The sequence below is a fragment of the Mustelus asterias genome, chromosome 8, assembly GCF_964213995.1.
Source record: "Mustelus asterias chromosome 8, sMusAst1.hap1.1, whole genome shotgun sequence".
Lineage (NCBI taxonomy): Eukaryota > Metazoa > Chordata > Chondrichthyes > Carcharhiniformes > Triakidae > Mustelus > Mustelus asterias.
In genome coordinates this window covers 12,304,023-12,327,829 of record NC_135808.1, presented here as the reverse complement: position 1 = coordinate 12,327,829, position 23,807 = coordinate 12,304,023, and the positions used below count along the sequence as shown (strand labels likewise).

At 46.7% G+C, this 23,807-nt stretch overlaps 1 protein-coding gene across 1 annotated transcript in view; it reads left to right on the top strand.

Annotated features, from left to right (window-relative positions):
* LOC144496857 (uncharacterized) overlaps positions 1-23,807 on the top strand; it is a 53,693-nt gene that overhangs the window by 8,871 nt on the left and 21,015 nt on the right. Inside the window, exons 3-6 of the mRNA XM_078217425.1 lie at positions 1,264-1,373; positions 8,608-8,931; positions 15,424-15,684; positions 20,096-20,212. Coding sequence (XP_078073551.1) covers positions 1,316-1,373; positions 8,608-8,931; positions 15,424-15,684; positions 20,096-20,212 — 760 coding nt within the window. The 5' untranslated portion in view covers positions 1,264-1,315. The remainder of the gene's footprint in view (positions 1-1,263; positions 1,374-8,607; positions 8,932-15,423; positions 15,685-20,095; positions 20,213-23,807) is intronic.

Here is a 23,807-nt window from a genome sequence, read left to right as displayed (position 1 = left end):
CTGGCTGTCTGATCGAAGACAGAGGGTGGTGGTGGATGGAAAATTTTCGGATTGGAGGCAGGTTGCTAGCGGAGTGCCGCAGGGATCAGTGCTTGGTCCTCTGCTCTTTGTGATTTTTATTAATGACTTAGAGGAGGGGGCTGAAGGGTGGATCAGTAAATTTGCTGATGACACCAAGATTGGTGGATGAGGTGGAGGGCTGTTGTAGGCTGCAAAGAGACATAGATAGGATGCAAAGCTGGGCTGAAAAATGGCAAATGGAGTTTAACCCTGATAAATGTGAGGTGATTCATTTTGGGACTAATTTAAATGTGGATTACAGGGTCAAAGGTAGGGTTCTGAAGACTGTGGAGGAACAGAGAGATCTTGGGGTTCATATCCACAGATCTCTAAAGGTTGCCACTCAAGTGGATAGAGCTGTGAAGAAGGCCTATAGTGTGTTAGCTTTTATTAACAGGGGGTTGGAGTTTAAGAGCCGTGGGGCTATGCTGCAACTGTACAGGACCTTGGTGAGACCACATTTAGAGTATTGTGTGCAGTTCTGGTCACCTCACTATAAGAAGGATGTGGAAGCGCTGGAAAGAGTGCAGAGGAGATTTACCAGGATGCTGCCTGGTTTGGAGGGTAGGTCTTATGAGGAAAGGTTGAGGGAGCTAGGGCTGTTCTCTCTGGAGCGGAGGAGGCTGAGGGGAGACTTAATAGAGGTTTATAAAATAATGAAGGGGATAGATAGAGTGAAGGTTCAAAGACTATTTCCTCGGGTGGATGGAGCTATTACAAGGGGGCATAACTATAGGGTTCGTGGTGGGAGATATAGGAAGGATATCAGAGGTAGGTTCTTTACGCAGAGAGTGGTTGGGGTGTGGAATGGACTGCCTGCAGTGATAGTGGAGTCAGACACTTTAGGAACATTTAAGCGGTTATTGGATAGGCACATGGAGCACACCAGGATGATAGGGAGTGGGATAGCTTGATCTTGGTTTCAGATAAAGCTCGGCACAACATCGTGGGCCGAAGGGCCTGTTCTGTGCTGTACTGTTCTATGTTCTAAATTCTCCCGCAGTGTACCTAAACAGGCGCCGGAGTGTGGCAACTGGGAGATTTTCACAGTAACGTCATGGCAGTGTGAATGTAAGCCTATTTGTGACTAATATGTGAACTTAATTTAGGATTACAGAGGGTAGATTCAGAAAGGATGTACCTGTTATTTTTAACAACTCTAAACTGTCTGTAAAATCCTCTAACTTCTAATTTTACAAATAGGAAACGGAATTGACCACTGGATGAGGATTATTACCCCTGAACTGACCGCAAAATGTGTGACTTATTTCGCCTATGGCTTGTACTCGGTTGTATCATGCAAGTTATCAAAGGTGGGTGTTGGAATAAGAGAAATATTTTTTGGTGGACAAGAATTACGTTATCACAATATTTGCACTGAGGTGATATTTAGAGAGACCCTGAATCTGAGTACAATTTAGGGTCTAATTCACTGGATCTGGGTGATGCTTTCAAGGCCAGTATTGATGGATCATTACTCACTGCCCTCGTGAAGGAGGTGGTGAGCTGCCTTATAACCCTGCAGTCCATGTGGTGCAGGTACACCCAGAGTGCTATTGGACAAAGTTCCAGGCCCACACACCTCGATCCCACCCACCTGATCCTTGTAACCCCTAATCCATCGAACCTACACATCTTTGGACTCTAAGGCTCAATTTAGCATGGCCAATCCACTTCACATGCACATCTTTGGAGTGCGGGAGGAAACAGGAGCACCCGGAGGAAACCCACGCCGACATGGGGAGAACGTGCAGACTCCGCACAGGCAGTGACCCAAGGTCAGAATCGAACCCGGCTCCCTGGCGCTGTGAGGCAGTAGTGCTAACCACTGTGCTACCGTGCTGCCACAAATGCAATGGGCTTGGTGGGGATTTGAACACATGCTGAGTCCACCACACTCCAAACCTGTGCCTTCTCGATTGCCACATTGTTTTTAACATTACTAACTCTCCCCTGGGAAATCTAATTGTATTCATTTTAGACTGAGTGGGATAGATATGTTTACATTTCTATTGGTGTTGTTTCTGGGTGAGATATGTGTATCGCTGTTTTGTACATCTCTGCCAGTACCTGTCACTGTCACTCATGGGCTAACACACCTTGAAACCAGATGAGAAAGTGAGCTCGCAAGCTGATCCTGGATACTTGCGATGGAGGAAATAATAGAGGTGAATCCCTCAGTGAGACCCGACCTGCTGTACCTCTGACACTGGCAATATAAATCTCCCTGTAAATTCTGAAGCAGAGGGCTCTGGGAACACAGAATCAGAGTGGCACTGTCAGCAACTATAGGGTTGTTGCTCTAAGATCTACAGAGCAAGCAGGGAGATTTGCTAGTGTTATTGGGGAGCGTTTAAACTAGATTTGCAGGGGGATAGGAACCAGAGTGCCAGAGCAGATAGTGGAGCAGGGGTAAAAAGACAGGTTAGTTCAAGCAAAATCACAAATGGAAGGGTTGAGTGTGGTGGAAATCTTTTGAGGTGTGTCTATTTCAATGCCAGGAGTATTGTGGGGAAGGCAGATGAGCTGAAGGCGTGGATAGACACATGGAAATATGACATTATAGCCATTAGTGAAACTTGGCTACAGGAGGGGCAGGACTGGCAGCTCAATGTTCCGGGGTTCCAATGTTTCAGGTGGGATAGAGGCAGAGGGATAAAAGGTGGGGGAGTGGCATTGTTAACATAGAACATAGAACATAGAAAGCCACAGCACAAACAGGCCCTTCGGCCCACAGGTTGCGCCGATCACATCCCCACCTCTAGGCCTATCTATAGCCCTCAATCCCATTAAATCCCATGTACTCATCCAGAAGTCTCTTAAAAGACCCCAACGAGTTTGCCTCCGCCACCACCGACGTCAGCCGATTCCACTCACCCACCACCCTCTGAGTGAAAAACTTACCCCTGACATCTCCTCTGTACCTACCCCCCAGCACCTTAAACCTGTGTCCTCTCGTAGCAACCATTTCAGCCCTTGGAAATAGCCTCTGAGAGTCTACCCTATCCAGACCTCTCAATATCTTGTAAACCTCTATCAGGTCACCTCTCATCCTTCGTCTCTCCAGGGAGAAGAGACCAAGCTCCCTCAACCTATCCTCATAAGGCATGCCCCCCAATCCAGGCAACATCCTTGTAAATCTCCTCTGCAGCCTTTCAATGGCTTCAACATCTTTCCTGTAATGAGGTGACCAGAACTGCGTGCAGTACTCCAAGTGGGGTCCTAACCAGGGTCCTATGTTGGTCAGGGAAAATGTTACAGCGGTACTCAGGCAGGATAGATTAGGGAACTTGTCCACAGAGGTCCTGGAGCTGAGAAACAGGAAAGGTATGACCACATTAATGACCCAATAGTCAGCGAGAATTGGAGGAGCAAATCAGCGGAGAGATAGCTGACAACTGCAAGAAACACAAAGTTGTGATAGTAGGGGATTTTAATTTTCCACATATAGATTGGGACTCGCATACTGTTAAAGGTTTAGACGGGGTAGAGTTTGTAAAATGTGTTCAGGAGAATTTTCTACATCAGTATATAGAGGTGCCAACTAGAGGATGCGATATTGGATCTCCTATTGGGAAATGAGTTAGGGCAGGTGATGGATGTGAGTGTGAGGGAACACTTTGGATCCAGTGATCATAATGCCATTAGTTTCAACCTGATCATGGATAAGGATAGATCTGGTCCTCGGGTTGAAGTTCTGAACTGGAAAAAGGCCAAATTTGATGAAATAAGAAGGGATCTGGGAAGTGTGGATTGGCACAGGCTATTCTCTGGTAAGGATGTAAATGGAAAGTGGGAGGCCTTCAAAGGAGAAATTTTGAGAGTGCAGAGTTTGTATGTTCCTGTCAGGATTAAAGGCAAAGTAAATAGCAATAAGGAACCTTGGTTCTCAAGGGAGATTGTAACATTGATTAAGAGGAAGAGAGTTGTATGAAATGTACAGGCAGCAAGGAACAGATCAGATGCTCGAGGAGTATAAAAAGTGCAAGAAGCTACTTAAGAGGGAAATCAGGAAGGCTAAAAGAAGACATGAGGTTGCTTTGGCAGACAGAGTGAGGGAAAATCCAAAGAGCTTCGATAGGTATGTTAGGAGCAAAAGGATAGTGAGGGATAAAATTGGTCCTCTTGAAGACCAGAGTGGTAGACTGTGTATGGAACCAAAAGAGATGGGGGAGATACTAAATGGTTTTTTTGCATCCGTATTTACTGAGGAAACGAGCATGGAGTCTACGGAAATAGGGCAATCAGGTAGGGAGGTCATGGGACCTTTACAGATTAAAGGGGAGGAGGTGCTCGCTGTCTTGAGGCAAATCAGAGTGGATAGATCCCCAGGACCAGACAGGGTATTCCCACAGACCTTGAGGGAAGCTAGTGTTGAACTTGCAGGGGCCCTGGCAGACATATATTTAAAATGTCAGTACTCACGGGGGAGGTGCCGGATGATTGGAGGGTGGCTCATGTTGTTCCGTTGTTTAAAAAAGGTTCCAAAAGAAATCCGGGAAATTATAGGCCAGTAAGTTTGATGTCAGTGGTGGGCAAGTTCTTGGAAGGTATGATAAGGAATAGGATCTACAAATATTTGGATAGACAGGGACTTACTAGGGAGAGTCAACATGGCTTTGTGCGTGGTAGGTCATGTTTGACCAATCTATTAGAGTTTTTCAAGGAGGTTACCAGGAAAGTGGATGAAGGGAAGGTGGTGGATGTTGTCTACCTGGATTTCAGCAAGGCCTTTGACAAGGTCCCTCATGGGAGGTTAGTTAGGAAGGTTCAGCCGCTAGGTATACATGGGGAGGTAGTAAATTGGATTAGACACTGGCTCAATGGAAGAACGTGTTGAGGGAAGAAGCCAGAGAGTGGTTGTGGAGGATTGCTTCTGAGTGGAGGCCTGTGACTAGTGGTGTGCCGCAGGGATCGGTGTTGGGTCCATTGTTGTTTGTCATCTATATCAATGATCTGGATGATACTGTGGTAAATTGGATCAGCAAGTTTGCTGATGATACAAAGATTGGAGGTGTAGTGGACAGTGAGGAAGGTTTTCAAAGCTTGCAGAGGGATTTGGACCAACAAGAAAAATGGGCAAAAAAATGGCAAATGGAATTTAACACAGACAAGTGTGAGATATTGCACATTGGAAGGACAAACCAAAGAAGAACGTACAGGGTAAATGGTAGGACTCTGAAGAGTGCAGTTGAACAGAGGGATCTGAGAATACAGGTACAGAATTCCCTAAAAGTGCTGTCACAGGTGGATAGGGTCGTAAAGAGTGCCTTTGGTACATTGGCCTTTATAAATCGGAGTATCGAGTATAAAAGTTGGAGTGTTATGGTAAGGTTATATAAGGCATTGGTGAGGCCGAATTTAGAGTATTGTGTACAGTTTTGGTCACCTAGTTACAGGAAGGATGTAAATAAGGTTGAAAGAGTGCAGAGAAGGTTCACAAGGATGTTGCCGGGACTTGAGAAGCTGAGTTACAGAGAGAGATTGAATAGGTTGGGGCTTTATTCCCTGGAGCATAGAAGATTGAGGGGAGATTTGATAGAGGTGTATAAGATTTTGATGGGTATAGATAGAGTGAATGCAAGCAGGCTTTTTCCGCTGAGGCTCGGGGAGAAAAAAAACCAGAGGGCATGGGTTAAGGGTGAAAGGAGAAAAGTTTAAAGGGAATATTAGTGGGGGCTTCTTCACGCAGAGAGTGGTGGGAGTGTGGAATGAGCTGCTGGATAAAGTGGGAAGCATACCCTTCCCATGGGAAGGAGAAGATACAGAATATAATACAGTTACAGAGAGGGTGAAGAGAAAGATCAGCTTAATATGTGATCGGACCATTCTAAGGTCTAATGAAGGGTCACTTTTAACATTTAAGAAAAACTTGGACGGGTTCATGAATGAGAGGGGTTTGGGGGGATATGGTCCAAGTGCAGGTCAGTGGGACTAGGCAAAAAATGGTTCGGCACAGACAAGAAGGGCCAAAAGGCCTGTTTCTGAGCTGTAATGTTCTATGGTTCTATGGTTCAAAGACTAATTTTGGGGAAAATTTGTTTTGCAATGTCAAAGTAACGTCACCATTTGTAACAATGCGACATTAAAGATATAGAGTAGAAAAGCAAGGATATTATGGCAACACTTCACAAATCCTTGGCCTGGCCTCTGCTGGAGTATTGTGTCCATCTCAGGGCAACATGCTTGAGGATGGATGTTTCGACCGAGGAGAGAGGGCGAGGCAGAGTGCAGAGGAGGTTTACAGAATGGGGCTAGCATTGAGGAACTTCAGGAACAGGAGGAACTGGCATTATTGTCCTGAATGCAGAGGAAGCTAAGGAGAGGTTTAATCAAGATGTTTGAAGGGTTATGAAAGAAAGAAGCTGTTTCCACTGGCAGGAGGATACCAGATTTAAGATAACTGGCAAAAAGAAGACAGCTGGGCATTGATGATATGTTTACTTATGCAACCTTATGGAATGCATTGCCTGAAGGAGTGGTGAGTAGGTGTGATAAGAAGTTAGATAAGTCCTCCAGATATCTAGAGAGCCATGAGGGAAGATCTGGAGAGTGGGAATAATTGCAAATTCTTTCAGACAATTGGCCAAATAGTTTCCACCAATGCTTTACAATTCCTGTGATGCATCACTGAGTCTTAATCCAAGCAAAGTCATGGGTTAAAATGTGTTGTTATTGTCACAATAGACACGAGTGCCAGACTACGAGGAAGTAAACTAACCAACTCTATACCTTTACGCGATGATTTGATTTATTGTTGTCACATGTATTGGGATACAATGAAAAGTATTGTTTCTTGTGCGCTATACAGACAAACCATACCCTTCCCATGGGAAGAAGGGAAGGAGAAGGTACAGAATATAATACAGTTACAGAGAGGGTGAAGAGAAAGATCAGCTTAATATGTGATGGGACCATTCTAAGGTCTGATGGCAGCAGGGAAGAAACTGTTCTTGAGTCGGTTAGTACATGACCTCAAAATTTTGTATCTTTTTCCCGATGGGAGAAGGTAGAAGAGAGAACGTCCAGGGTACGCGGGGTCCTTGGTTATGCTGGCTGCTTTTCCGAGGCAGCGGGAAGTGTAGACAGAGGACAGGAGAGAATGGGACAAGATGCCTTTTGCATTTCCAGCCTTCAGATGAGACATTAATTAATCCATTGCCAATCCTCTTAGGAAGTTGTTAAAGAACCCAAGACTAGTATTTTGGAGAGAAGCAAAGGAGCTTCCCCTAGTGCCCTGGCCAATAGTGAACTCCTGACCAACATCACTGAGAATGGCTGATCGTATCACATTGCTGTTTGTGGGATCCTGCTGTGCACCAATTGGCTACTGCATTTCCTACATAGCAACAACGACTACACTTCAAAAAGAGCTTCGCTGGTTGTTCAGGGCTTGAGATGCCTTGAGGAGGTGCAAGATGCTACATAAATTCAAGTCTTTTTGTCTCCTTCAAAGCTGACTTCGTGTGGCACCAGCATTTAACCTGCCACATGAATAAACTCTGACCAACAATGAAGCTTAAATATTAAGTTTATTTATTAGTGTCACAAGTAGGCTTACATTAACGCTGCAACAAAGTTATTGTGAAACCCCCCAGTCGCCACACTCCGGCGCCTGTTCGGGTACACTGAGGGAGAATTTAGCACGGCCAAAGCACTTAACCAGCACGTCTTTCGGACTGTGGGAGGAAACACGGAGAACGTGTAGACTCCGCACAGACAGTGACCCCAGCCAGGAATCGAACCTGGGTCCCTGGCACTGAGGCAGCAGTGCTAACCATTGTGCCACCATGATTGAATAAAACTTTTCAGGTTGATTATTCACAGGGTCAGGTCTGCTACTTGGCTGTTGCATTCTGCAGATAGCAGGAGATCACTGGTGACCTGCTTGTTTCCTTCCTGCACACTGATGGAAAATGGTTCCAGGGACTTTCCAGTCACTTCTCTGCTGCTTGCTTAAAGATTTAGTTTATTTATTAGTCACAAGTAGGCTTACAGTAACACTGCATTGAAGTCACTGTGAAAATCCCCTAGTCGCCACACTGCAGCGCCTGTTCGGGTACACAGAGAGAATTTAGCACGGCCCATGCACCCTAACCAGCACGTCTTTGGAGTGTGGGTGGAAACCGGAGCACCCGGGGGAAACCCATGCAGACACGGGGAGAATGTGCAAACTCCGCACAGACGGAAACCCAAGCCGGGAATCGAACCCAGGTCCCTAGTGCTGTGAGGCAGCAGTGCTAACCACTGTGCCACCGTAGTGCCCATTGTGTGGTCCCACCCAATGATTCAATAGCTGGCACAGTGCACCCTCGCCAACTTCATTTCACAATGCTTTTGCGAACTGGTGGACAGAACAAAAATGGAAACCCACGCAGACACGAGAAAAGTCTCCTGAGGCTGCGTTTCAGTACATTCACTAGCTGAATTATTGGCAGGAAGTGGTGGCGGTTCATATCAGCGATGACTGTACGGAGCAGCACTGAACACTCTCACTACACAGCAGGTCGAGGCAGGAATAATCATTGTCCCATTATTTTTTCATAGGCCAAGTGAAAATGAAGGCTTACCATGCTCCCGGGAGCTCCATATTATTCCCTGGAGTGCCTGAGGATCAGCAGGGCCTTGCAGAGTTTTTCCGGTGGGATGTGTCCAGTGGAAGTCCAGAGGATGGAACGACAATGGGAGTGTTGCAGTTTCATGCAGGGAATGCCGAACCTTCCTTAATGAACAAATACAAAGGTCGTCTTGACTTCTTCCCATCGAGTGGATCATTTGTTCTTCATAACTTAACTTCTTCAGACGAGGGCCTTTACACACTTTCCATCAATCTGCAAATCGCTGTTCAAACTGTCCAGCTAAGGATAATCGGTAAGTTTGTTTCATGGGTGTTTGCAGCAATGATTTCTGTCATGGCAAAACACACCAAACCCACCCCCCCATTCTGCTGGGTTATACAGGTTGAAAAACTTGGTGCAGTAGCTGTGGAGTTTTCCAAATACCTGTCCCAGTCTGTAGTTGGAAGAGTAAATTCATTCAAAATTGCAGATGGTGGAATTTCCTGGGTTTTGAAGTCCAAACTCAAATGGCTGTCGGGGAAACAAATGTCGAGAGAGAGAAAGAGACTTCTCCTTTTCCCCAGTGTTTGATTCTGGAATCTGATTGTATTTGGACAGGAATTTCAGTGCTTGTGGGAATCAAATCCGCTTCACCCTTGATGCTACATTGCATTGCAAATGTAGCTGAAAAACTTTCAATTTAACACTCAACGCATTTAAAAAGTACCTGGATCTCTGTCTGAAGTGCTGCAAGGCTACAGACCAAGTGCTGGAAAATAGGCCTAAAATGAGCGGCTAGTTTCTTTTTTCCTCTTTTTTTTCTGGCTGGTGCAGACACAATGGGCTGAATGGCCTCTTCCTGCACCGTAACCTTTCTATGGTTCGAATAGGTACTTCACCGTCAATGAGCGAACTGGCTGCCAATTTTGTTACACACACAATATTGTTTTCCTAAATGAGTCACTTTGAATATATGGCTGAAATCGTTCACTATCAGTGATTCAGGAACTAAAGTTGACAAGGCGAGAAGCCTTGGTGATTAAGAATGGAATCACTTCAATGATAAGTGGTGGAGATTTTCTGGGTAGAATTAAGATATCAAAGAGCATTGAAGATTGTATCAGGAGTTGAATCTTGCCTCCCTGGCTTCCTTGAAGTGATAGATAGTAAAAACATAGATTTTCTTTTTGATTTGATTTATTATCGTCACATGTATTAGTATACAGTGAAAAGTATTATTTCTTGCGTGCTATACAGACAAAGCACACCGTTCATAGAGAAGGAAAGGAGAGAGTGCAGAATGTAGTGTTACAGTCATAGCTAGGGTGTGGAGAAAGATCAACTTAATGCAAGGTAGGTCCATCCAAAAGTCTGATGGCAGCAGGGAAGAAGTTCTTGAGTCAGTTGGTATGTGACCTCGGACTTTTGTATCTTTTTAAAAAAGTTTACAAGGGAAGGTGATGGCCTAGTGGTATTATCGCTAAACTATTAGTCCAGAAACTCAGCTAATGTTCTGGGGACCCGGGTTCGAATCCCGCCACGGCAGTTGGTGGAATTTGAATTCAGTAAAAAAAAAAAAAAATCTGTAATTAAGAATCTACTGATGACTGTGAAACCATTGTCGGAAAAACCCATCTGGTTCACTTTAGGGAAGGAAATCTGTCGTCCTTACTCGGTCTGGCCTATGTGTGACTCCAGAGTCACAGCAATGCAATTGACTCTCAACTGCCCTCTGAACTGGCTTAGCAAGCCACTCGGTTCAAGGGCAAGAAGGGATGGGCAATAAATGCTGGCCAGCAGCACCCATGTCCCACAAATGAATAAAATTCAAATGTTTTAAATCTTTAAATCTTTGCTTTCTGCTTTTGCTTTTGAATAAACTGAGTGGATGGCTAAATGGTTATGAATGTGTCCGGCATGGTTTCCTTAAATAATGGTCAGAATTCTAAGACCCTCCGTGGGTGGGATATAATTGTAAGATGATAAGAAATAGGAAAAGGAGCAGGCTCTTCCTCTTAAATAGATCATGATTGATCTGACTGTGGTCCTTCTCCCTGTATCCATAACCCGTGACTCCCTTGCAAGTCAAAAACCGGTCTAACTCAGCCTTGAATGTATTCAAGGACTCAGCCTCCGCCACTCTCTGGGGAAGAGACCCTCAGACCCTCTGAGAGAAGAGATTCCTCCCCATCTCAAATAGGAGACACCTTATTGAAATTGCGTGGCCCCCTCCTAGATTCCTGCTAACTGTGTCAGGCCAACTGACTCATCGTTCCCTGTTTTCTCTCTCCTTTCTTTCGTGAACAACAGTTATGTTTCCTATCCACTAATCCAATGGGAATGTAATAGGTTCTAGGAAATTCTAGAAGATCAAAGCCATTGCACCCACTATCTCTGAAGCCATCGCTTTCAAAATCCTAGGATGTAGGCCATCAGATCCAAGGAATTTAAATTGGATAAATGCGAGGTGACGCATTTTGGTAGATCAAACTATGGCAGGGCTTATTCAGTTAATGGTAGGGCGTTGGTGAGAGTTATTGAACAAAGAGATCTAGCGGTACAGATTCATAGCTCTTTGAAAGTGGAGTCACAGGTGGACAGCATGGCGAAGATGTCAATTGACATGCTTGGATTCAAAACATTGAATACCGGACTTGGGACGTCTTGTTGAAGTTGTACAAGACTTTGGTAAGGCCACACTTGGAATACTGTGTGCAGTTCTGGTCACCCTATTATAGTAAGGATGTTATTAAACTAGAAAGAGTGCAGAAAAGATTTACTAGGATACTACCGGGGCTTGATAGTTTGAATTATAAGGAGAGGCTGGATAGACTGGACCCTTTTGCCCTGGAGCATAGGAGACTTGGGGGCGATCGTATAGAGGTCTATAAAAAAGTGAAGGGCATGGATAAAGTAGACAGTCAACATCTTTCCCCAAAAGTAGGGGAGTCTAAAGCTGGAGGCATAGGTTTCAGGTGAGAGGGGAGTGACACAAAAGGGTCAAGAGGGGCAATTTTTTCTCAGGGTGTGAGTGTCTGGAACAAGCTGCCAGATGTAGTAGTAGAGGCGGGTACAATATTGACTTTTAAAAAGCATTTAGACAGTTACATGGGTAAGGTGGATATAGAGGAATATGGGCCAAACGTGGACAATTGGGACTAGGTTAATGGTAAAAACTGGGTGGCATGGGCAAGTTGGGCCGAAGGGCCTATTTCCATGCTGTAAACTCTGACTGTAGTTTGTTGGATTCCTCCCTTTTGTTAATTTCCCCAATACTATTTCTTTAAGTTCCTGCTTCTACCCACTTGGTTCCCCACTATCTACAAATTGCTTTCTGTTTCTTCAGCAGTGGACAGACTTGAAGGTCCAGAAGGGTGTGGTAATGAGCATGTGCAGCATTTCCGATCTTGCCAGCTCTTTGTAGGTTCGGCATTCCAAATCTCCCTCCCCACAGGGAGGGGAGGATCAATAAGATCACCTCTCATTCTTCCAAATTCTAACCTGCCATCCTGAAACAAAGATCCCACCATTTGGGAAAGCTTTTCCCAAGTTGGATGTGGCGAACCTGGAGATTTCCTGACTATGCACACCAGCATCCCGGGATAAAAAGCCAAGCTTTTATAGCCTCCTCACAACTTGCTTTACCACCTATCTTCCTATCTTTGTGTCACCAGCACATTTGGACAATTCTTTAACCCAACTCATTAATACGGAATGCAAATAGTTGATTCCCGAGCATTGAACATTGCTGCATTTCGCGAATTGCAGTTTGGATGGCTGGATAAGAGGCCAAAAGGTTGGATGCCAGGGCAGTAGTACCATGCTTACCACCTGTTTACCCATCTGTCCCTACGGGTATTATCATAGAATCCCCACAGTGCAGAAGGAGGCCATTCGGCCAATCGAGTCACCGACCACAATTCCACCCAGGCCCGAGTCCCATAACCCCATGTATTTGCCCTGCGAATCCCCCTGACACTCGGGGCAATTTAGCATGGCCAATCAACCTAACTTGCACATCTTTGGACAGTGGGAGGAAACCGGAGCACCCGGAGGAAACCCACGCAGACACTGGGGAGAATGTACAGACTCCGCACAAATAGTGACCCGAGGCCAGAATGGAACACTGGTCCCTGGCGTTGTGAGGCAGCAGTGCTAACCGCTGTGTCACCGTGCCATCAAGGCATGGGAGGTATCAATTGAAACCCTTAAGTGGCCAGTTCATGACCATTTAAATGGCATTTCTCAACACCCATGGAATTTAATCTGGGGCTTGACAACGCTATCAAGGTCTTCAGGCCATTCAGCAAAGGTTGATGGGTTGATCGGGCTAATGCTTACTGCTGGTACACCCAGTGCCTATTGAAGGCCCTCCCCAAAATGGACAGTTCACCGTGCCAGCCTACCTCGCTTTGTCACTCTGTACCTCCCATCCTGCTTGCCAGAACCTGTCAGCCTGTTGCAGTCCCAGTACTGGCCACCGCTCCTGGTGGCGCTAAGGAGAGCTTCCAGCCATTTGTTTGTTTGTTTACTCTGAGGCAGGATTTCCTCTTGGAAGGAGGCAACATCCCAGCACCAGCCTTTTAAAGGGCCAATAGCTGTGGGTCATGTCGGACAGGCAGATGTGGGCTTGATCCGACTTTGGGATTTTAGGGCCTCATTTGAGCGAGACCGGGAATTCCCGCCCGTGGTCAACGGACATTTGGTTTGTCCGCCCCTCGCCCGCTCCTATTCCATAGCAGGCGAGGTGGTAGCATTCTGGCGGATATGTCTTCAGACCAACAGGGAACAGGCCATGGGCGCAATTCTGCTGAAAATTTCTAAGGCCGGGATTCTCCGATCTCATCCCCCTCCCCTCCGCTGTTACCAGCAAGAACAGAGAATTTGGCGCTCAGCCAAAACTCCATTCACTGCAGTGGGACTGGTGAATCCAAGTTGCGGATGAGTTTGGAGAATCCAGGCCTAGGTGTTGTCCCCAACAGGAACAAAGAACAATACAGCACAGGAACAGGCCCTTCGGCCCTCCAAGCCCGTGCCGCACCCTGGTCCAAACTAGACCATCGGAAAACCGATGAGATTTCTGTTTGGTGTGATCCAGTGCACAATTGACCCACACTATTTTTTTGGAGCCTGGGGTGATTTTCTAGAATTTATAGAATCTATCATAGAATATCTACAGTGCAGAAGGAGGCCATTCGGCCCATCGAGTCTGCATTGAGAACAATCCCACCCAGGCCCTATCCCCGTAATCCCCCCCCCCCCCCCCATAGTCGATTTTGTGATGAGTACTGCAGTTTGTAACCTAACATGCATGAACATTAGCTACAAGAGCAGGTCAGAGACTCGGAATACTGCAGCGAGTAACTCACCTCCTGACTCCCCAGAGCCTGTCCACCACCTACAAGGCACAACTCAGGAGTGTGATGGAATATTCCCCACTTGCCTGGATTGGTGCAGCTCCAACAACACTCAAGAAGCTCGACACTATCCTGGACAAAGCAGCCCGCTTGATTGGCACCACATCCACAAACATTCAATCCCTCCACCACCGACGCTCAGTAGCAGCAGTGTGTACTATCTACAAGATGCACTGCAGGAATTCACCAAAGATCCTTAGACGGCACCTTCCAAACCCATAACCACTTCCAACTAGAAGGACAAGGGCAGCAGATGCATGGGAACACCACCACCTGCAAGTTCCCCCCCAAGCCACTCACCGTCCTGACTTGGAAATACATCCTTCACAGTCACTGGGTCAAAATCCTGGAATTCCCTCCCTGACGGCATTGTGGGTGAACCCACAGCACAGGGACTGCAGTGATTCAAGATGGCAGCTCACCACCACCTTCTCAAAGGTAACTAGGGATGGGCAATAAATGCTGGCCAGCCGGCGACGCCCATGTCCCACGAATGAATAAAACAAAATTATGTAAAGCAATCACTGCAACGTTTTGTAGTTCCTTGCGGACTTCATCTTAAAATGAAGTCTTTGCATTGATGAAGCGAACCATACACAGGATCCACAATAAGCCCCTACTTCAGAAGTTTAGGTGGAGACTGCAGATCCCATTATACATTTCAGTGACAAGTAGGAAGTTCTGTTGCTCTGATCGCCCAACCCTTTTAAAACCACATTGACTGATCATTCATTTTATTCCTATTTGTGTCAAAACTGTGGACAGATTCACTACCAGGGCAGCATAGTGGCACAGTGGTTAGTGGTGCTGCCTCCCAGCACCAGGAATCTGCGTTCAATTCTGGCCTCAGGTGATGGTGTGGAGTTTGCACGTTCTCCCCCTGTCTGCATGGGTTCCCTCTGGGTGCTCCCGCTTCCTCCCAGAGTCCAAAGAGGTGCAGGTTAGGTGGATTGGCCATGCTATATTGCCCCTTAGTGCCCAAAGATGTGTAGGTTAGATGGATTGGCCATTGTAAATGTGTGGGGTTACGGGGATAGGTCAGGGGAGGGGCCTGAGTAAGATGCTCTGTCAGAGAGTCGGTGCAGACTCGATGGGCCGATTGGCCTCCTGCACCACCCAGGCCCTATCCCCGTAACCCCAAATATTTACCCTGCTAATCCCCCTGACACTAGGGTCAATTTAGCATGGCCAATCAACCTAACCCGCACATCTTTGGACTGTGGGAGGAAACCCACGCAGACACGTGGACGAATGTGCAAACTCCACACAAACAGTCACCAAAAGCTGGAATTAAACCCGGTATTGCCTGGTATTGTGAGGCAGCAGTGCTAACCACTGTGTGCTGCCCCAAATCACAATTCTTTAATGAGCAACTTTTTCCCCGTCAGATGAGCTGTCAAAAGCTTCGATACTGAGGAACTCCAGCTCCCTGGATTCCAAAATCGTGCTGACCTGTGATGTTTCTGGAAAGCCTCACGCGTATCAGTGGCAGAAAGACGGAGGGGAAATCTCTCAGCATCACCAGCTCATAACCGAGAACAGAAGCCTCATCATCCCGAACGCTCGGAAAGATGACTGCGGGACCTATACCTGCATCGCACGCAATCCCGTCAGCTCCATCCAGACACGTTACACATTAACAATTCCTGGTAAGCTGGATTTACAGATGGCAATGTAAAGGTGATGCCTGAGACATCTTTATAGTATTGCTGGATTGTCTAACTTATTATTTACTTCATGTCACAAGTAGGCTTATATTAACACTTCAATGAAGTTACTGTGAAAATCCCCTAGTCGCCACACTCCGACGCCTGTTCGGGTACACGGAGGGAGAATTTAGCACGGCCAATGCATCTAACCAGCACGTCCTTTAGACTGTGGGAGGAAACCGGAGCGTCCGGAGGAAACCCACTCAGCCACAAGGAGAAGGTGCAGACTCCGCGCAGACAGCGACCCAAGCCGGGAATCGAACCCAGGCGCTGTGAGGCAGCAGTGCTAACCGCTGTGCCACCGTGTCGCCTCATTTAGAATTTAGCACGGCCAATGCACCTAACCTTTCCGAGTCTTTCAGATGTGCTTCTTAAGCAGACTCTGCAAATCGGCACCACAGCAGAGAAAGTTAAGATCAAAATAAATATCAACATTAGAATAGACGATAAAACATAAGAGTGAAAAGGTAAAATATTTAAAAAGATGAAGCTGATGGAGATTTGCAACCTTGGTGCATCCAAGGAGCACAAATCAGTTTGAAACTAATGGTGAAATTGCTCTCGGAGAAACATCATGAATCAAGCAATAGCCAATTGGCTGTTCACAGGCCTGAAGTTCCTTTCCATCCATTTCAATAGAGGAATTTGAGCTGTAGAATAAATGGGTCACAGATTAACCATGATGCTATAGTTAAGAAAGACCACCTCTACTTTCTCAAGATGCTAAGGAAATTCGGCATGTCCACAGTTTACAGTTACACCATAGAAAGCATCCTTTTCAGATGTATCACAGCTTGGTGTGGCTCCTGCTCTGTCCAAGACCGCAATAAACTACAAAGGGTCATGAACGAAGCCCAGTCCATCACTCAAACCAGCCTCCCATCCATTGACACAATCTACACTTCCCGCTGCCTCGGAAAAGCAACCAGCATAATTAAGTACCCCATGCACCCCACATATACTCTCTCCCACCTCCTTCCGGTGGAAAAAAGATATAAAAGCCTGAGGTTATGTGCCAACCGACTCAAGAACAGCTTCTTTCCTGCTGCCATCAGACTTTTGAATGGACCTACCTTATATTAAGTTATGATGTGGAGATGGCGGCGCTGGGCTGGGGTAAACACAGTAAGAAGTCTCACAACACCAGGTTCAAGTCCAACAGGTTTATTTAGAATCACGAGCTTTGAGTCACCTGAGGAAGGAGTTCCAAAAGCTCGTGATTCCAAATAAACTTGTCGGACTTCAACCTGGTGTTGTGAGACTTCTTCTTGTATTAAGTTGGCCTTTCTCTACACCCTAGCTATGACTGTAACACTACCTTCTGCACCCTCTCCTCGGGTTTAAATCTGGCCTCTGGTCACTGCCTGTGTGGAGTCTGCACGTTCTCCCCGTGTCTGCGTGGGTTTCCTCCGGGTGCTCCGGTTTCCTCCCACACTCCAAAGATATGTGAGTTTGGTGGATTGGCCGTGCTAAATTGTCCCTTAGTGTTAGGGGGATTAGCAGGGTAAATACGTGGGATTATAGCGATAGGGTGGGATTGTTGGCAGTGCAGACTTGATGGGCCCAATAGCCTCTTTCTGCACTGTGGGACTCTATGGTTCTATGTATGTTCCAGTAATGTTTGATAACTGGAATTCTCCAAGCATTCATGTCGGTGGGATTTTCTTGTCCTGCTGACAGCGCACCCCTCCCGCAGGTTTCCCAGTGGTGTGTGATGGCTTTAGAATCATAGAATCCCTACAGTGCGGAGGAAGGCCATTCAGCCCATCGAATTTGCACCGAATCTTCAACAGATCATCTTACCCAGGCCCACTCTCCCCCACTATCCCCGTAACACCACGCATTTACCCCACTAATCCCCCTAACCTACGTACCTTTGGACACCATGGGACAACTTAGCATGGTCAATCCACCTAACCTGCACATCTTTGGACTCTGGGAAGAAACTGGAGCACCCGGAGGAAACCCACACAGACACGGGGAGAACGTGCAGACTCCAGACAGATGGCCACCCAAGGCCGGAATTGAACCCGGGTCACTGGTGTTGTGAGGCAGCAGTGCTAACCACTGTGCCACCCTTAATGGGAATTCCCATTGGCAGCCATGGGAACAGAAAATCCCGCCACCAGTGAATGGTGTGCCGTCTTCCCCCCCCATGAGAAACATGTGGCTGGCAGGCCGGAGAATCCTGCTTGTCATCTTTAAAAGCACAAGAGGGAGATTTTATTACTCTGGACAAGTTTTCAACTTTTCCATCCCACTTATACAATATCACTCCTGTGTAACTAGACCCTATAGAGGGCTTACTTTAATTGGGATGTAATCCAGTTTCCCCTGTCCTTTTGAAGACCCAGGCTGGAAATCAAAGCATCCATTCTGCAATTTTATCCATATATGACTAGCCCTCTGTATCCTGAGACAGGTTCTCTGTGGTGGTGGAGTCCTCATTCCGTAACACATTTTAATGCGTATTTTGATTGTATCCAAAAAAAATCACGAGACTGCCAGCAACAAAAATGGCTTTATGTTGCTGTTGACTTTAACCCTGTCTTTAAAGGCCTTAGGTAGGCACGGTGGTACAATGGTCAGCACTGCTACTTCACAGTGCCAGAGACATGGGTTCGATTCCCAGCTTGGGTCACTGTCTGCGAGGAGTCTGTATGTTTTCCCTGTGTCTGCGTGGGTTTCCTCCAGGTGGTCTGGTTTCCCCTCACAATCCAAAAGACGTGCTGGTTAGATGCATTGGCCATGCTAAATGCTCCCTCCGTGTACCCGAACAGGCGCCAGACTGTGGCAACTAGGGGATTTTCACAGTAACTTCATTGCAGTGTTAATGTAAGCCTACTTGTGACACTAATAAATCAACTTAAATGTCAATTATGCCCCAATGTGTTCGTGCTTTATAAGTCAGAAATGTTTAAGAGGGACCTGAGCGTATTATCCGTACAGATGCTCTTGTGTAGAGGATGTGCTGCACTGTTGGGGGTGTCAACATTCGATGAGGCATTATCTGCCCTTGCAGGTGGATGTAAAAGTTTCCACAATCTGAGTTCTTCCTTTTGTCTTTGCTTCTATTTATCACTTTATCAGCTTCACAAAAAACAAATGATCTGTTGATTGTCACATTGCTGTTTGCGGGAGTTTGCTTTGTGAAAACTGGCTTCAATGTTTCCTAGGAGCATATGAATTAGGAACAGGAGTAGGCCATTCTGACCATCGAACCTGCTTCCCCCATTCAATAAGATCACGGCTGATTTGGTTGTAACCTCAACTCCACGTTCCTGCCTAACGCTAATAACCTTTCACCCCCTTGTTAATCAATAAACTACCAACTCTGCCTTAAAATTATTCAAAGACTCTGTTTCCACCACCTTTTGAGGAAGAGAGTTGCAAACATCGATCGCCCTTTGAGAGAAAAACAATCTCCTGATCCCTGTCCTAAATCATAGAATCCCTACAGTGCAGAAGGAGGCCATTCAGCCCATCGAGTCTACACCGACTACAATCCCACCCAGGCCCTATCCTTATAACCCCATGCATTTACCCTAGCTAGTCCCCCCGACACTAAGTGGCAATTTAGCATGTCCAATCCACCTAACCCACACATTTTTTGGAGCGTGGGAGGAAACCGGAGCACCCGGAGGAAACCCACGCAGACATGGGGAGAATGTGCAAACTCCACGCAGAGAGTGACCCAAGCCGGGAATCGAACCCAGGTCTCCGGCGCTGTGAGGCAGCAGTGCTAACCACTGTGCCACCGTGCTGCCCCGATGAATTCACTGTCATCATTAGAATGTCTGCCATGATGGGATTTGAACCCAGGTCCCCAGATCTTGCACTGAGTCTCTGGATTACTAATCTAGTGTCAATACCTCTACACCACTGCCTCCCCTGTATTTTTAAATAATAACCGCCTCGTTCTCAATTCTCCCACAAGAGGAAACATCCTCTCCACATTCACCCTGCCAAGACCCCTTAGAATGTCATATATGTTTCAATCAAGTCGCCTCTTACTTTTCTAAACTCCAACAACCATAAGACCAAACGAAATAGGAATAGGAGTAGGCCGTTCATTTGGGGCATCTTAAGATTCTTTCTTCTGTCACTCTAACTTCACCGAGGTGTGAATTGACTTTTTCATTTGTGCAAGCGATGTTGTAAAAAAATCCATCACCATGGCAACTCAGCGGCCCCCTCGGGCAACTTCAGGAAGCATGATGGTTGGACTGGAAGCCACATGTAGATCAAGTCTGGGCAAGAGACGGCAGATCGTCTTTGGGATCTTGTGACTATCGACAGCTTCACAGCTCTTTTCTCTTTTAATTCTGTTAATTGTGTTTCTTTTCTACAGGCGTTCCACGAGCGCAGTTTGTAATCGTCACTGCATCGGTGGCAGGCCTGATCCTTTCTTCAGTATCTTTTATTGGATTAATCCTTATCTGTTGGTTGAAGACAAGACCTGAGATAGGTATCTGTCAATAAATATGGCATGCACTTAACTACTAATTCATAGACCCTCCCCCATATGCATCACTGTGGCAACTCTGGCCCCATCGGGCAACTTCAGGGAGCATGATGGCAATATGTGGTTGGACTTGAAGCCACGTGTAGATCAGGTCTGGGCAGGAGGCGGCAGTTTAAGTTAGTTTGGACGAATTTGAACTTTTAACATTAGCAAGTGCTTTATGTAAAGTGATGGGGGGAAAAAAAAACACTAACTGAATTCATTTTTCTTTATATTCGTCCATGGGATGTGAGTGTCACTGGCTGGGCCAGCATTTATTGTCCATTCCTGAGGGCATTTAAGAGTCAACCACATTGCTGTGGGTCTGGAGTCACATGTAGGCCAGACCAGGTAAGGACGGCAGATTTCCTTCCCTCAAAGACGTTAACGAACCAGATGGGTTTTTATGACAATTGACAATGGTTTCCTGGTCATCACTAGATTCTTAATTTCAGATTTGTATTGGATTTAAGTTCCACCCTCTGCCGTGGTGGGATTTGAACCCAGAACCCCAGAGCAGTACCCTGGGTCTCTGGAGTACTCGTCCAGTGACAATACCACTACACCACTGCCTCCCCTATGTGCACTCCATCCATTTGTCCTGTAGTGTGTGACTAAATTGCATTTTTGTATTGTTGTGAGGTGGTAAAGAGCTGGTTTAATCCTGGAGTCTCTCCTGACCTGACTGGTGCACGGTGGCACAGTGGTTAGCACTACTACGTTGCAGCTCCAGAGACCGGAGTTCAATTCCGGCCTTGGGTGACCATTTGCACATTCTCACCATGTCTGCATGGGTTTCCTCCATAGAATCATAGAATCCTACAATGCAGAAGGAGGCTATTGAGCCTGCACCGACAACAATCCAACCCAGGCCCCAATCCCGTAACCCCGCATATTAACCCTGCTCATCCCCCTGGCACTAAGGGACAATTTTTCAGGGCCAATCAACCTAACCCACATGTTTGGAGTGTGGGAGGAAACTGAAGCACTGTCCAAAGGTGTGCAGGTTAAGTTTAAGTTTATTTATTATGTCACAAGTAGGCTTACATTAACACTGCAATGAAGTTACTGTAAAAATCCCCTAGTCGCCACACCCCGCTGCGTGTTCGAGTACACTGCGGGAGTATTTAGCATGGTCAATGCCCCTAGCCAGCACGTTTTTCGGACTGAGAGAGGAAACCGGAACAGCCGAGGAAACTCACGCAGACACGAGGAGAATGTGCAAACTCCATACAGACAATGACCCAAGCCGGGAATCAAACCCAGGTCCCTGGCGATGTGAGGCAGCAGTGCTAACCACTGTATTGTGAAGTGGTTTTTACTTTGTCTTGACAATAAAGAACTGATTTAACCCTGGAGTTTCTCATGACCTGATTGGTGGCACAGTGGATAGCACTCCTGCCTCACGGCTCCAGAGACCTGGGTTCAATTCCGGCCTTGGGTCACTGTCATAAGAACATAATAACTAGGAGCAGGAGTAGGCATCTGATCCCCCGAGCCTGCTCCACCATTCAATAAGATCATGGCTGATCTTTTTGTAGACTCAGCTCCACTTACCCGCCCATTCACCATAACCCTTAATTCCTTTACTGTTCAAAAATTTATCTATCCTTGCCTTAAAAGCATTCAATGAGGTGGCCTCAACTGCTTCACTGGGTAGGGATTCCACAGATTCACACCCCTTTGTGTGAAGAAGTTCCTCCTCAACTCAGTCCTAATAAGTTCCCCTTACTTTGAGGCCATGCCTCCGAGTTCTAGTTTCACCTGCCAGTGGAAACAACTCCCTTGCTTCTATCTTATCTATTCCCTTCATAATCTTACATGTTTCTATAAGATCTCCCCTCATTCTTCTGAATTCCAATGAGTATAGCCCCAGTCTACTCGGTCTCTCCTCATAAGCCAACCCTCTCAACTCCGGAATCAACCGAGTGAATCTCCTCTGCACCCCCTCCAGTTCCAGTATATCCTTTCTCAAGTAATGAGATCAAAACTGTACACCGTACTCCAGGTGTGGCCTCACCAGCACCTTATACAGCTGCAACATAATCTCGCTGTTTTTAAACTCCATCCTTCTAGCGATGAAGGACAAAATTCCATTTGCCGCCTTAATTACCTGCTGCGCCTGTCTGTGTGGAGTTTGCATGTTCTCCCCGTGTCTGCGTGGGTTTCCTTCGGGTGCTCCGGTTTCCTCCCACAGTCCAAAGATGTGCTGGTTAGATGGATTAATCATGCTAAATTGCCCCAAGATTTGTAGGTTAGATGGATTTGTCATGGAAAGTTTGTGGGGTTGCAGGGATAGCATGGGGTAGAGGGGCTGGGTACAATGCTCTGTCAGAGAGTCGGTGCAGACTCGATGGGCTAAATGACCTCCTGCACTGTAGGGTTTCTATGATTCTGTGAAGGAAGTGGGAAAAACCTTTTGAAGGGAGAGGGGAGGTTTTAATTTACTTGGGTTTGGCACTGTGAATATGTCAAAGCCACACAGTACAGGCAAGTGAGTTTACAAAGAAGTCAGGATGGAAATGTTATAGCTAGGGAGGGCCCTCTTGACCCTGGTGGCAGTCCTCCCTCTTGACCCTGGCGGCAGGGGCTTCTCATGGTGCTGATGGCAGGATTTCACTTTGACCCAGGTGGCAAGGGCCCTCCCTGACCCTAGTGTAAAAGCAGGACTCCCCTAACCCTGGTAGAAAGCAAGATGCCCATGGAACCCGTATGTTGATTAACCTTGAACCTAGTGAGGCAGGTTACATTTGGACCTGATGGGGAAAGGCTTTTCCTGGGATCTAAAGGTACAAATTTGCCCTGGATCCAGCGGTAAGGCAGCATTTCCTGATATGGAGAGTCTGTGGACAAGTGGTCCTGTGGTAGTGCTCAATAAAACCAGCTGTGGTATTGCTACCAGAAATTTCAACACACTGACACTTGGTAGAATTTACTGTCTCTTCCTTGGAGCAAGTTAGGGTTTGAGGGTATCTTACTCAAAGATATGGGCGGCACGGTAGCACAGTGGTTAGCACTGCTGTCTCACAGCGCCAGGGACCCAGGTTCAATGCCAGCCTCGGATCACTGTCTGTGTGGAGTCTGCATATTCTCCCCGTGTCTGCGTGGGTTTCCTCCGGGTGCTCCAGTTTCCTCCCACAGTCCAAAGATGTGCGGGTTAGGTGGATTGACCGTGCTAAATTTACCTTTGTGTCAAGGGGATTAGCAGAGTAAATATGTGGGGTTACGGGAATGGGGAATGGGTGGGATTGTGGTCTGTGCAGACTCGATGGGCCGAATGGCCTACTTCTGTGCCGTAGGGATTCTATGAAAGGAAACCTGTCACCGTCCCAACTCCCATCAGTTAAGTGTGGGAATGGGAATGTTGCCCTTAGATCCGTTATCTTCATTTAAGGGCATCAACCTGCTGCCATTGGTGTTTAACTGATGGTGACACTTGGGCAGAAATGTCCTGACAGCCTGCCTTGGGCTCGGCGGGGCTGCTGAAACCTGTTCCCTACCTTTAGCCCCTAACCTTGCCTTCCCCCTCCACCTTCAGCACACACCCTTCCTCACTGGG